The sequence below is a fragment of the Hemibagrus wyckioides genome, linkage group LG09, assembly GCF_019097595.1.
Source record: "Hemibagrus wyckioides isolate EC202008001 linkage group LG09, SWU_Hwy_1.0, whole genome shotgun sequence".
Taxonomy (NCBI): Eukaryota; Metazoa; Chordata; class Actinopteri; order Siluriformes; family Bagridae; genus Hemibagrus; species Hemibagrus wyckioides.
The window spans coordinates 5560420-5574353 of record NC_080718.1 but is presented as its reverse complement, the minus strand read 5'-3'; the positions used below and the strand labels follow the sequence as shown (position 1 = coordinate 5574353).

The 13934-nt window shown below is 42.6% G+C and overlaps 1 protein-coding gene across 3 annotated transcripts in view; it reads left to right on the top strand.

Moving 5' to 3' along the window:
• The window catches only part of efcab11 (EF-hand calcium binding domain 11), a 48302-nt gene that overhangs the window by 18853 nt on the left and 15515 nt on the right, over window positions 1-13934 (top strand). The window contains exon 6 of one of the 3 annotated variants that reach the window (XM_058398253.1): window positions 3024-3056. The exons of the other annotated variants lie outside the window; for them this stretch is intronic. Within the exon in view, the coding sequence (XP_058254236.1) occupies window positions 3024-3056 (33 nt within the window). The remainder of the gene's footprint in view (window positions 1-3023; window positions 3057-13934) is intronic. 3 annotated transcript variants of the gene reach the window in all.

The window sequence follows — 13934 nt, the reverse complement described above, 5'->3', positions numbered from 1 at the left end:
GAGTTGATAAGGGAGATGGTAGAGGAGGTGGTGGAGGAGGTGGTGGGAGAGATGGTGAGGGAGATAGTAGAGGAGGTGGTAGTACTGATGAATGGTGGAGGAGATAGTGGAGGTGATGATAAGGGAGATATTAGAGGAGATGGTGGAGTAAATGATATAGTAGATGACAGGGGGAGGATGGAGGAGATGGTGGAGGAGATGATAGAGGAGAGGACGGGGGAGGATGGAGGAGATGGTGGTGGAGGAGGAGTTCAGTTGGGCGCATTGTACCGCGTGTAGTTGCCATGACAGCTACTGCATATGTGCACCATGCAGGAATTCTGATGAATCTTTTTTTTCTTCAATTTATTTATTTATTTTTTGTTCTGTTCCTTTTTCGGTGCTCGTGGTTATCAGAGATCTCATGTGGTAAAGGCAGACTGTGTTCCTTGAAGCGAAAATATAAGTGTCTTTTAAATAGGGCCTCGGAGAGGCGGGGGCATCGCTGTCTGAGGGAGATAGTGGAGGGCTGCTGGGCTAATATAGACCGACCGATACGTCCGTCTGAAGCTCCACTATTTATTTGCACTGAGAGATCAGTTGTTTCTTGTTGTTTTTTATAAAAATTATGGAAACTGCTGAATACTGAAAGTGTAGATCAGCATGCATGATAAGGAGAAGCGTAAAATGGAGTTTATTTGCCATTTGTTTGTTGTTTTCTCCTGCCTTTGGAGCAGGTAGATGAGCATGACGCTCCCGTGGTTTTTATCCATTTGCCGTATTTATTGCTCGATCTCCTGCTGTACATTTGTTTTCCACCTGATGGGATTTCGATGCGCACACAAGACACCAGATTTCATGCAGCTCAATTCTAACTGGAAGATCATAAAGCTTCTTGTGTGCTGCGTGAATCACCAGGATCTGGTGTCGTATAGAATTAACACGCATGTGTCAGGATGCTTCTTATCAGAAAGGAGATTATTTGTGGCGGCTGATTTTGAGGGGAACACAGTTTTCCGTAAATAATATTTAGAAAGTATTCACACCCCTTCGGGCATGTTATATATACGGAAAATGTCATATTTAGGCTTTTTTAACTTATTGATCGTACTCTCGAGCTCTGGATTCTTCTGAATGAAAAAAAAGAAAAGAGAAAAGGACAGAAGAAGAACAGGATAAAATAAATACACGGATAAATAAATAAATAACATAGGAATGAAAATAAAACATTTTATATATAATTTTATTTTTATATTTCTTCTTTAAAGTAAAAGTACTTTTTCACTTGGCATGATTTGGGCAGTGCTACACGATGATATAATAATATCATGATAAATTACAGCATAGTGCTCTTTCCTCACAATATGGTGGATGTTGCTGAGACCTCTGGAACATTTTTGTCACTTTTTTCCCTCTTTGCCTCATTTTGAATGAGTTCCACATCACATACTGCGATAGTCTGTGTGTGTATCCTGATGTTTCTGTCGTGCTGACCATCCTGACTGCATCACACACACACACACACACACACACTCCACCAGTGTATAAACATGGTTACCGCATTTCAAACAAATGTGTGAGGTTTATTTGGATTAACTGTCAGCTTCTCTTCCGTCCACCAGACCACAGATGCGTCTATTCTTTATTTCAATTAGGATTTTTTCGGTCCACTTGCGTGTTTTTGTCGTGTCTTTAATCTGCCGTTCCTGCTCTCAGATCACAGGTTCATCTCATAAACTTAAAAGTTTCGAGAGAGATGCAGTATAGCTGTCAACAATCCATTTCAAAGACAAGCTGCATGCACACACGGTGTGTGTGTGTTTGTGTGTTTACGCTGCACGTCTTTAAGAGAAAGCCCTGAGGTGGGAGACTGCTCTGTCTCCAGATAGCTGTGAGCCTCGTAAGCCGCTGCTTATCGATGATTATTCGTCTCCTGGTGCTACATCAAGATGTTTACTTGGGCCAAAGCCACAAGACGAGCACACTCTCTCCAGGGCAAGAGAGAAGCAAATAATACAGGATGTGTACCAGCTTCAGCTCCAAGCCAGACTAAGCAAAGGGACCTAAGTAAATCCGGTGCTAGCTCGTCATGCATGTGTGTGCTCGTGCATGTGCGCTTGTTTGTTTTCATGTGTGTATATAGTGTATATGTGAAGTACACACACATCATATTGTTCTGTATCTCTCTATGAACCTCAAATATCTAATGTAAGTAACAGAAATTAGTCGTATTATAAAAAAGAAGGAGTAGATTTCAATCTATGGAAATTCACCATTCTGTTTCAGTGAGAAGTAGCAAATACATTTACAGGGGGTTGTGAAATAGCAGGCAACTGCAACACAACACTTACAGAGCAGCAATGAGTGATACACTATATTGGCAAAGGTTTTGGGACACCCTTCCAAATCGTTGAATTGTTGTTTTTCAGGGGTTGGTCTCAGCTCCTTAGTTCCAGTGAAAGGAACTCTTAATGCTTCAGCTTCATACCAAGACATTTTGGACAATTTCATGCTCTTTGTGGGAACAATTTGGGGATGACCCCTTCCTGTTCCAACATGACTGCACACCAGTGACCAAAGCAAGGTCCATAAAGACATGGATGAGTGAGTTTGGTGTGGAGGAACTTGACTGTCCTGTACAGAGTACTGACCTCAACCCCATAGAACACCTTTGGGATGAATTAGAGTGAGACTGTGAGCCAGACCTTCTCGTCCAACATCAGTGTCTGACCTCACAAACTGGAAGAATGGTGAAAAATTCCCATAAACACACTCCTAAACCTTGTGGAAAGCCTTCCCAGAAGAGTTGAAGCTGTTCTAGCTGCAAAGGGCGGGACAACTCCATATTACATTCATGTGCATGTAAAGGCAGATGTCCCAATACTTTTGGCAATATAGTGTACTTGCACTAGGAAAGACATTTTGATGGCCACTGGTTAAGAGCAATATGCAAATTTACATTTAAAATAGTGAACAAATCTGAGAAACAGATGCTGAAACTCAGAGAGTGTCACCTACTTTCTCTTTGTTGGTCTGTTATTCAGGAATAATGAAAGTCATGGATGTAGCTGTAGCTGGTAAGTAAGTAGATTAACATCACGTTTAACATCACAGCCGTAAAAAGATAATATCATATTCTGAATGACTTTTTATAGTATTTTTTATTCATTCATCAGTCATCACTTTATTTTGTTTTTAGTGCATTCTTTGAATCTTTGAGAGTTGTGGATGTTCTCTGATCAGCTCTCAGGCTTTGACATTGTTGTACTCGCCCGTGATGTCTAGGATTTGATTTGGACAGGGAATAATCCGAGTTGGATGAATCTGTCAGTAGTTTTGGAGGTGGGGAAAACAGCGTGTGGGTTTTTTTTTTTTGCTGAAACGTGTGTACGTGAGTGGGAAAAGCAGAGCAGAAGCAGATACAGTAGCTGTGGCAGGAACAACGCCCTGTCTGTCAGTGTCACTTTGGAAGTGCTTTATATAACGCACATGTCCTCTGCGCAAGTCCTCACAGCCTTCCTTAACCAAAAACGAGACACTTTCAGACAGAAGTGTGAAGAGCTGCCAGACTTGTAAACGTGCCACTTTGCCTCTACAACTGACTTTAACCATTCTGGCTCTTAAAAAGAGCTTGTTACCTCTAAGGTAATTAAAGTGCTAATGAATGACCTGCCATTCTTTGCTGCACTCAGAGTAAAGGGCTGGGGGGTGGAGGCCCGCTGCCAGGGTTCTCCTGACATAACAAATGTTTTTTTTTGCCCAAGTACAGAATGAAATTGAGGTTTTAGGTCCACATAACGTACGTCTCCCAACGAAGCCAAACAGATGTCAGAATAAGTGCACAATTACGCTCCATGTTCCATCTCATCCCTCTGACCCCTCATGCCCCTATTACCCGGGAAAGCATGCCTCAACCTTTGTAGGCCGCTTCTGTCTCATTATTCTGCTGTGTCCCAAACAAAAGTATGATTATAGTACTTCTGTTTGACACAGCCTATTATTTCTATTTGAATGAGTAGTCCTTGTAAGGCTATGATGGATTGCAGTGGAGAGGAGATAAGAGCTGTCTGAACCACTTAAAATCACAGTCTTCAAGGAGGCTCAGAGAACTGAAGCTCTAACCCCTGCCATTCATTAGAGGAAAATAAGCAGCGTACAAGTCTCCACTGTCCAGCAGGGCTACATCTACACTCACACAAACAGCTTTATACACGAAGACAAGTCAAATCTAATTTTTTTTTGCCTTATCCTACAGTCAGGATTATGGAAAGAATGACAGAAAATGTTTGGTTTTAATTCGGATTTCAGGACACAGACATGAAATATCGTAATTTTTATTGTCGTTCCTAATTAAGGCTCCTGAATATAGTTTGTAATGTCATCATATGCATGATGCCTCTGTACACAAAGCAGCTCCTTGAAGGCATGCTGTGGAGGTGAAGTTTGGAGAAGGTGGAAGAACAGGAGAGCCCTGACTCTGACTCAACCACACTGAACACCTTCAGGCTGAACTGGAGTCTCCTCAACATCCCAACATCAGAGTCTGATCTCACTAATGCTCTTGTAGAATGAACACAAATCCACACAGCCAACAGTCTAGTGGAAAGCCTACCAGAGGAGAAGAATGGAGCTGATTATAACAGCAGAGGAGAAATCAATCTGGAATGGGACGTTCAACAAGCACATGGTCCGGTGTCTACATACTTTTGGTCATAAAGTGTTTCTGTAAGGATTCTCTGTCTGTGTGAAGTTACACCTCTTCTCTTTTGCTGTGTGAAGTCTGTTATTAGGTTTCCTCCAGATTCTCCGGTTTCCTCCTACCTCACAAAACTCCTCCTACCAACTTCATGCCTGGTGTTCCCTTGGATAGACTCTGGCTCTCGGACAGACTTATCATTAAAGCCATTAATAATCCAGCTACAAAGCAGCTCACAGAATCTCTGCAGCAAAGTGTCCATCATTTGTTCCTCTTGAAAGCGTCTGTTTTGAAAGGTCCTATGAAGTAACTGCGTATAAAACTCATAGCTAGAAACGTCCTGGTGCTCATCACTTCAGTTTGTGACACTTCTTGAAATGTGCCTCAAGACTAAAACCACTATAGAGGCAGTGAAGGGGAGGCCTGTGTCCTTACTTTATTTAAAAACTCTTCAGTTTTTTTGCTGTTAAGAGATACAGCTCCACATTACCCTTCCAAAATATAGTATGTGGTGCAATCCAATTATCTAACCTTTGCTTACTTGTGTGTAATTACTGTAGCAACCAATTACAAAACCAATTTGAGTAAATGAGACTGTACAAAAATTGGCTTTTGCCAGTTATTATTCACAGTGTGGATACTAAAACTGATATTCTACAGATTTAAGAATCACATCTGCAATCCAGAGCTCTTTTGGTTAAAAAAGACCTCCATCTCCAAGGATAAAGCAGTGTCACTGAGCACAGACGGCCATCTTTCATCTCCGTCCCTTTCACAGTTCCTCATTTCTGCTCTGTACTGTGGAGTGTCTCTCAAGCCCAGGCTCCATATGGAGGGTCAGAGGAACTTTGATCTCCACAGGCCTTATGCTGATTGTGTAATTCTGCCAGTGGAATGTGGACTTGGTGCTCAGTGCCCAGTGCTCCCTGAAGGTCACCATGAAGTACTGAATGTTCTCCAGAGAAGACACAGTGGAGCATGCGGTGTGACTGTCCTTTTCTTTTCTTCTGGCCCAGATGACAGGGCTGAGGTTTGTTTCTGGAAGAGATGCTTTGTTGCCCCCCCCCCCCCAACATTAGGTATGTGAGCGAGGAAAGCAGAGCGTTCCTGTACGAGTACCCATGCTCCGAGCTGTTGGATCCTCTCTCGTGATTGGCTGCTGGCGAGTGGAGACTCGGGGGAACTGCAGGAAGGGCTCTCTCTCTCATCAGCCTTACCGCTTTTACCTTTTTATTATTAAACATCCTCCACATGGAAGGTCTGCTTCAAAGCCACAGGCCATTAACTTTTCTGCACTTGAGATTTAAAGCAGAGTGTCTGACACAGATTGTATAAGTTTCGTCTGGTTTTCCCCTGAGGCTTAAGGAACCAGTGGAAAAAATTAGGCCTGGAGCATGTTTGAAGGTTTTTACCATAATGACTTGTGGACTTGTAAAGGCCAGACAATTGTTTTAATTTAGAGTATAACATTTTACCTTATAAATGTATATTCATCCCACATGCTAGAAATCTTCACACATACCCAAACTGAATAGAACAGGCCTAATGGGTTATTTATAGTAATTTATAGGGAAACATTCGGCCCTACAGGCCAAACGGCAGTGAAAAAACTGCCTTGAAATGCAATCAATACCACAAGGATTCCTTTAAAAAACATTACACTTAAAAAACAATCTATTTATAGTCACTGTCGACAAACGCTCAGACAAAAGTTTTTGTTCTCACTGCTTTCAACTTCTTTAAGAGGAAAAAGCAGAGCTTATTACAGAGAAACGGCAACGCGTGAACTCTTTTGTCCTGATTATTGGTACAAGAAACAGTACAGAATTTTCTATAGATCTTGTTCACAAAAACCACAGATGATTTGTCTTAAATCATGCTCTCAGTTAAAGAAGACTCGTTTAGTTATTCTAAGGATGATAACATCACATCATTTGTTGGGAACCGACTCAGATCCGAAGCTCTGATATCAATACGAGATCAAAACTCTCTAACGATACAATGCGTTTATGTATTTAAAAGCAGAATGTTGAACAGTACAGCATTACTTAATATACTTATTATTCCTTCTGCAGGGTTCTGCCGAAGCTTTGTTATAATTCTGGCTCTTGTATCTAGTCCTGAACATTCCAGTAGAGAATTGTAGACTGGCTTTTAGATGAGGTACATAAGTACAAGACAGATTCTACACATGCTGCGGTCTTCCTGCAGACTGCATTGGGAGTTGTTGGAAGAAAAACGACTTTGACCGGATTACATTTCTTTGGCGGTACACGAGCAAGGGCAGCTTTACACATATGAATTAAACATTAGCCGGGGAAAGGAAAAGTTTTCCTTGAACATGGCACCGTATTTTTTCTTCCAGAGAGAAGCCGGAAATTGAGTGGTGCAACAGCCGTTTTCTATACGTCTCTAAAAGCTCACAGTCAGATTCAGATTATTCTCGGCTCTCCGAGCTGTCAAACAGATGTGTGTCTCCCTCCTTTCTCTTTTCTTAGTCTGTTTGCAGACACAGAGAGAGAGAGAGAGAGAGAGAGATGGAAATAGTACTAAAGTGTCATTCCTCAAAATGATCAAAAAGGATAACTGCAAGGATTGTCCTATGAATAAAGCTATCAGACACACGCAGGTATAATTATCGTGTCCAGGCAGGAAAGGGAAGACAGGACTCCTTGCATTTCGCACCAATTATCACACTGCAGTGTGGACAAGTGAGCAGCCACTGCAGACCGAATAAAGGATCACGCTCGGCATGCAGTCAGCATGGTATATAAGGACAAAATATGTGAGCGTGTAATGTCTTTGTTGGGAACCAACGGCAAACAAACAAGGCGTAAACAGCTGACGGGCCTCCCCACGCCCCTCCTCACACCACTCCTTCCGCAAGGTGAATCTGACTCCTCTGTAGTTCCCTTCAAAGGAAGTAGAAGGAGAAAATTGTTTGCAGCGGGCTCTCCCGCACGCGCTCAGCGGTCGTCCTCAGCCGTTGTCTTGGAAACAGAACTTCAGCCGTTTGTAGATATGACATTCTATCAATCTCCTCATTTGGGGAAGGATCGCGTGTAGCACATGAGCGGAGGACGAGAGCAAGCACCGGCGAAGGAAGGTGCTCGAGCCTTAGGCACCTTTGTGGGTGCATTTCACTCGGGGGGGTCATCGCACCATGAGCCCCATCTCATGCCAATTAAAGAGAGCACCAAGCCGGTTAGAGCGCGCCCGCCTCTGCCTCGCGGAGCTGGAGAAATAAACACGTTAAATGGTGTGATTAATCCATCTCACAGAGCCATGGAAACAGTAAGCTGCTGGGCTGTGATAATGAAGACATGGGTCTCTGTGGAAGGTGTGTGTGTGTGTGTGGTGGTCTTGGTGTGTTAACAAAACTGGAAGGGCATTCAAGGTTCTAGTCCACATGCACACCAGGAAGAGTTCCTGTAACACCTCATCACCACATTTATTGCTTCTCTATTCAGAAGATTCCTCTTTTCTACCTTCTACCTTCTACTTTTTTTTCTTAAACCTTCACGTTTTACAGCTCGCCTTCACACTTGCTGTTTTTTCCACCTGAAAAATCACTAGATGGAGCTCCTTTTGTTCCGGGGTATAGAGAAAAAAAAGCAAAAATGGTTCACGCGGCATGCTCACCGTTACCATAACAACAGTCTTACCAGTCCTAGCTAGTGCCAGCTAACCAGCTTGAGCTCTAGATTAGATTTATTATTATCAGTAATGCAGATGGAAAGAAGATCAGGGGTTAGGAGGTTCACAGTAGCTCTGGACACGAGACTACTTAGGTGTAGCTACGGATAAAGTGTCACATCATATCATATCATGTACCGCAAAACACACACAGTGTTAAATCTCCTCATACTCACTCATTAACACTCAGACTTACCTTCCACTAGCACTTATTTGTTTTTCTTGCAGTTTTGACCTGATTGATCATCTACGTTCACTGGACAAACGTGCTTTGGATCTTGGCCACAAACTGACCCTTTTTCTACACCTCTACTACATCACACCTTGTATCCCAAAAACAAAGACATGTTCAGTCTATTGAGACGCCGCCCAGCCCGTACACCGACGTATCAGACGTCTAGATAAAGGATGACGTTATTCCATTATACACACCCAGTGCCACTTCCTCAGATGTTTTAAAAGTGTTAGGGTGAATAATTCCAAACTTTGTGTGTCCAAGCGTGTTCAAAACACAACTCGGCTAAAAAGACGAACCTTCTCACCAGATTCACTCCATCCTTGTCGTTATGGTAACAGTGGTTTGGCTTGATGCGTACATTACAGCATTCATACACACTGCTGAGATCGGGACACATTTAAACCATCTGGAATCGGAATGAACTCATTCATATTAGTGAAAATCTTTGCATGTGAACACAAAGCCCCTAACATCCTGGCATGCTAAGCTACAAACTAGTGAATAACTCATAGGCTAGCCTTTTTTGGTGAATCAGAATATGGTGAAGGTGTAGAGAAGATCAAATAATAGAAGAATTATTATTCTATTCTAAATAAGTTTTATACACAAGCTTTAGGAAGTACAGTACAGTCAGCTTTCACCTGAGATCTGTTTTTTTCTGAAAAAACCTATCTATATTTTATCACGTCAGCTAGCGAGATCAAAATTAAGGGTTGCACCAGACCCTCCACAGGTCCCACCCAAGCCTCCATATCAAACCCCAGCTAGGTTCAGTAAGGAGATCTGAGGCAGATTATACACAGAGAGCGCCTTGAGCAAGGGCACGGGTTATCGGCGAGCGGAGACAGGCTCGTTTTCCATTTCTGTGGAGACCAGCACTCCACTTACAGGAGAGAGAGAGAGAGAGAGAGGGTAGCGTAAATAAGCCACACACTTCCTGCTGTGAGACGGTAAACAACAACAACAACAAAAAAAACAGGAGTTTGTTTCACTTCAATCAGCACTGCTCCAGTTCAGGTAAAGTAGAAACAAACATCTCTGGTGTTTATCTGCTGTTGACATTTCAGCTGCCTGCCTCCTCGGAGAGAGAGAGAGCGAGAGACGTAAAAGCATCACTCTTCTCCTTCTTCTACTGTATTTTAACTGCAGAACTGGCTCTCTCTCTCTCTCTCTCTCTCTCTCTCTCTCTCTGTCTCTCTCTCTCTCTCTCTCTCTCTCTCTCTCTCTCTGTCTCTGAGCTGAGGTTGAACTTCCTTTTCTTCAGACTTGTCTTTGAACGTAACTCTGGAGTTCCTCTCTGTGGTAGGCCCAGACTGTGTTAAAAGCACTGCTCTGACTGACAGCCTGATGGAGCTGTCTGAGAGTATTAGGCTCCTTTTCCCCTTGCCGAATTCCTGACCCAGACGGGCAGCCCAGTTTCTGCGATATGGTTGTTGGGGGCAATTAGACTCTCATTTCAAAGAGCTCAAATCCATCGAGAGACCATTAACCACTCTGCTACAACGGCTTGTTCAGATCCTTCCTGGTTTCCTCCTTTGCGGTGACAGGACACCGTGTCGGTCAGCTCCTGTGTGTGTATGTGTGTATGTGTGTGTGTGTGCGTGTTTTTCATGACTCTGCTCTCCCCCATTGTGTTATTTTGCACAGGAGCAGATGGGCTCTCAGCGTAAAGTGCTCTTTTTTTTGCCCAGTCACCGGGAGCACACAGCGCCGCATGTTATAAAGGATATACTGCTCCGCTTCTGCAAATAGAGCACAATCTGTTACCGCGTCACTTTCCGAGGGCTTTGCAAGGGATTTGTTGTAAAAAACGATTCGACATTCATGCGTATAACTTCACACATAATTCAAACAAATACACAGACTACATATATGTCAAAGGAAATGTCTATTTATTTTATCAAACACCACCCACAATACGCACCTCAGAACTGTGTCACTAATCCACATGAGTTTAGCGTGTCATCTTTTTATTTTGCTTTACATCACTCACTCTGCTGAAAAATCTTTACCCTCTCCTGCCTCGGTGAAATAATCAACACCCGCTAAATCACTCGGGTCATCAAACAGAAATCTACTGCAGTCTTGTCAAAGTACCCCAGGTGAAGGGGCGGAGTCAGCTTTCAGGCTTTTACCCCAACAAGCAAACTGTTTAAAAAGAAGATAGAAACGCATTTATTAAACAGCCGAAATGATCTCCCTCCTCCTTCATCTGAGATCCATTCTGTTTGTGTTTTTCAATTCCCTCAAATGATTTTTTTAATAATCTATTTTAGTCGAACTAGTCTTTCTAATCTATTTTAATTCCTTTGTCTTATTTTTATCTCCCAGTCGTAATGACATTACTTTTCTGATATTTTGTGTATTATAAACCACATTTTGTATATTTGTTCTCATTTTGTAAACTTCTTTTCCTTTCTCATCCATTAATGGGCTGTATGAAGGGAAATAATGCAGTTCTGGAGAAAGCAGGCCTGTGTGTGTGTGTGTGTGTGTGTTCTGAGAGGATTAAATGATTACCATCTCACAATGCTCCTGATCTTATAATCAAGTTCAGAATGCCACGAGCGACCTCTTAGTGAAGTGATTAGGGCTTTGCACAGATGTGCCTGAAGCCTAATGGAGCCGGTCAACTCTTCCGCTGATAGGCGGGGAGTTTCCATTGGCCGTCTGGACGTTAGCGACGGGCGCGTTACATTCCGGCGCAGCTCCTAGCCTGTGAGCTCTCCCCTGGCAACAGGAGATTACGCATCTCTGTGTCTGTGCTAAAGCTTTCCAGTTAAACCCTGGGTACACTGCGACATATTTCTGCTTTAATCTCTTTTCCAGGCCACACTGCTGCTCTCTCAGGCCACTGACATGAACACAGGAAGAAGCACAGAGCAGGAGACAGAGAGGGACTTTTACCCTATAAACCACTTTTCGGTGTCTGTGACTGTGTAACTCGAGAAGATGGTGCTAAGCAGTGGTCTCGCCTGTAATGACCGGGCAGATACATATCTCATAGAATCTCTGAGAATATAATCTCATAGAATCTCTTTTACTGGAGAGAAATGTAAGTCTGTCATTTGTGGGCGTGTTCAGGACCTCATCGTGGCACTAAAAGCCATGAACTCATTTCAGTAAACCAAGCTCAGACTGAACGTGACCTAGATATCTCACAGAAGCTAGCTAGGTTCTTGATTTTAGGTGAGCTAAGAACTCTAGATTTGTGGCTAGATAATTCTGACCGATTATTTCTTTCCTAATTGACCGTAACCACAGCCATCTCGTAAAGGTGCCTTTTGTGCTTAAACGAATGTGTGCATGAACACCGATTCTGATACCTGACAGCCGAACGCAGCATTTTGGCTGCTAAGACTTTGCCATAGTCTCACTTAGGGCCTGTTGTTCTAATTTTAGTGACAGCGTGTGAGCTTTAATTCACATCTTAAAGAAGGATTTCGAAAATTATACCATGATGAATGTACATAAGGGGACGCTTTCTTCCCTAACTAGGTTTTGCGTTCAAATTTTTACGACTTCAGTTAATGGCAGATTTGCTTTGTAGTGTCTCTGAGGCTCGGAAAGCAGGCTTCCCTAAGCAGCCATTAAGAAGCGTCTCCAAGCGCCGGAGAAGCGGAGCAGCGTCCTCATCACTTACTTTCTAATCAGAAGCCTTTGAAGAGGGAGCGCGCCCCGAGGCAGCGTGTCTTAAAGGAAGGATCATGCATGGCGCACCTTGCATTGGATGTGTCACGATCAATTTGTGGTAATTGTCTAAAACAGTAGCAGTGCCTCTTTCTCCATCTGTTAGCGATGACCTAAGAGCGCGCAGAGCAGCTCCACTGTGAGCGATTCAGCAGAAATTCAGCCGTGCCTCTCTCATCTCCTAATGCAGGCAGTCAACCCGGCTGCTGTAGCAGACAGAGCTACGTTTGTGTTTTTTAAACCATTGATAGCAAATATCGATAGCTTAAAAAAATCATTTTGCAATTTTTAGAGCTCGCTGTGAAAAACACTGACAAGACTTTCACTTCCTCATGAAATAACCTCATACCCTCTGTTCAAACGACACATGGGAGAATTTTCCATTTCCAGGCTGGAGTAAAAGTAAACAGAAGAAATCAAGCCAAATTCATTTGCATCACTTCATTTTTTCGAGGGAGGTTATTAATACTGCACGTTTGGAAACGTGTTTAAACATTACGTATGGCACCTTTAAATATCGTAAACCAGGCTGAAGGTGAAACCCACGGTGCACATGATGTAAAACATGATGATCCGAGTCATGTTTTGTATTAGGAGCTCTGTATTAGGAGCTTAAAGTTACTCATTTACATGTAGCGACGCCCACAAATTCTGTATTAGGAGCTCAAAGTAACTCATTTACATGTAGCGACGCCCACAAATCTCCATATAAGGTCATGTGCTCAGACAGCAGAGAGCACGAAATGAACAACCAGAGTAAAGAATAAAGGGGAATATGCCAATGAAATATAATATATATTTATATAATGTTGCTAATAACACTAAATCCTCCATTAGCTGAGGCGCGTGTTTATGGCTTACTTCTCCGTGCAGACAGACAGACCCGTCCTGTGTTTATACGTTTTTAATAGTTATATTTGTCTCAAATTATAGGTTTGTGTTGGCTCAATTTTGCTGCCAATAATACAGAAATAATGCAGTTTATTTCACAGAATGTTCAGGATGGTATTTTTAGTTCCTGACCTAGTGAACCAGCATGAGGTTGTGTTTTTGTTCGAGACTCCAAAGCACTGGATAAGGGCATCTGCTAAACGCTATAAACGCAATAAAAATACACAATTTAACCCCGACAGGGTATCTCAGATATAAGAGTGCGGTAATCCATGCAGATTATACATTCACACACATTCAGGAGCACGAGAAGGATAGGAGGTTCTTGTTTAATCGCTCATACGAACGACTTGTGGATAAATCTGTTCGTTTTCTTCATATGAATATTAACCCAAAGAATTCCATATTATAAGTTATGGTCTCCCTAAAGATGTTACATCAGGTTCATTAACATACATCAGGTTTACAGAGATGCTACCGAGGGTTCTGAGGGTTCTAATAAACTGGGATAAAAAACTTTGTAAAAAAAAAAAAAAAATAGATTAAAAAAGTGACATTTAAACGCTGTTATAATCTCTCGAGTCGTCAGCGGAAACTTGACAGGATTCATCTGAGCACCGACTTCATTCACACTGGGCGCTAATCACATCCTGTCAAATTATCAGAGCCGAGCGGTTAACAAATATTAGCCCGTCATTCTGCAGCCCCCTCAAAAACTGTTTGGATGTTGCTAATAGAGCTCCA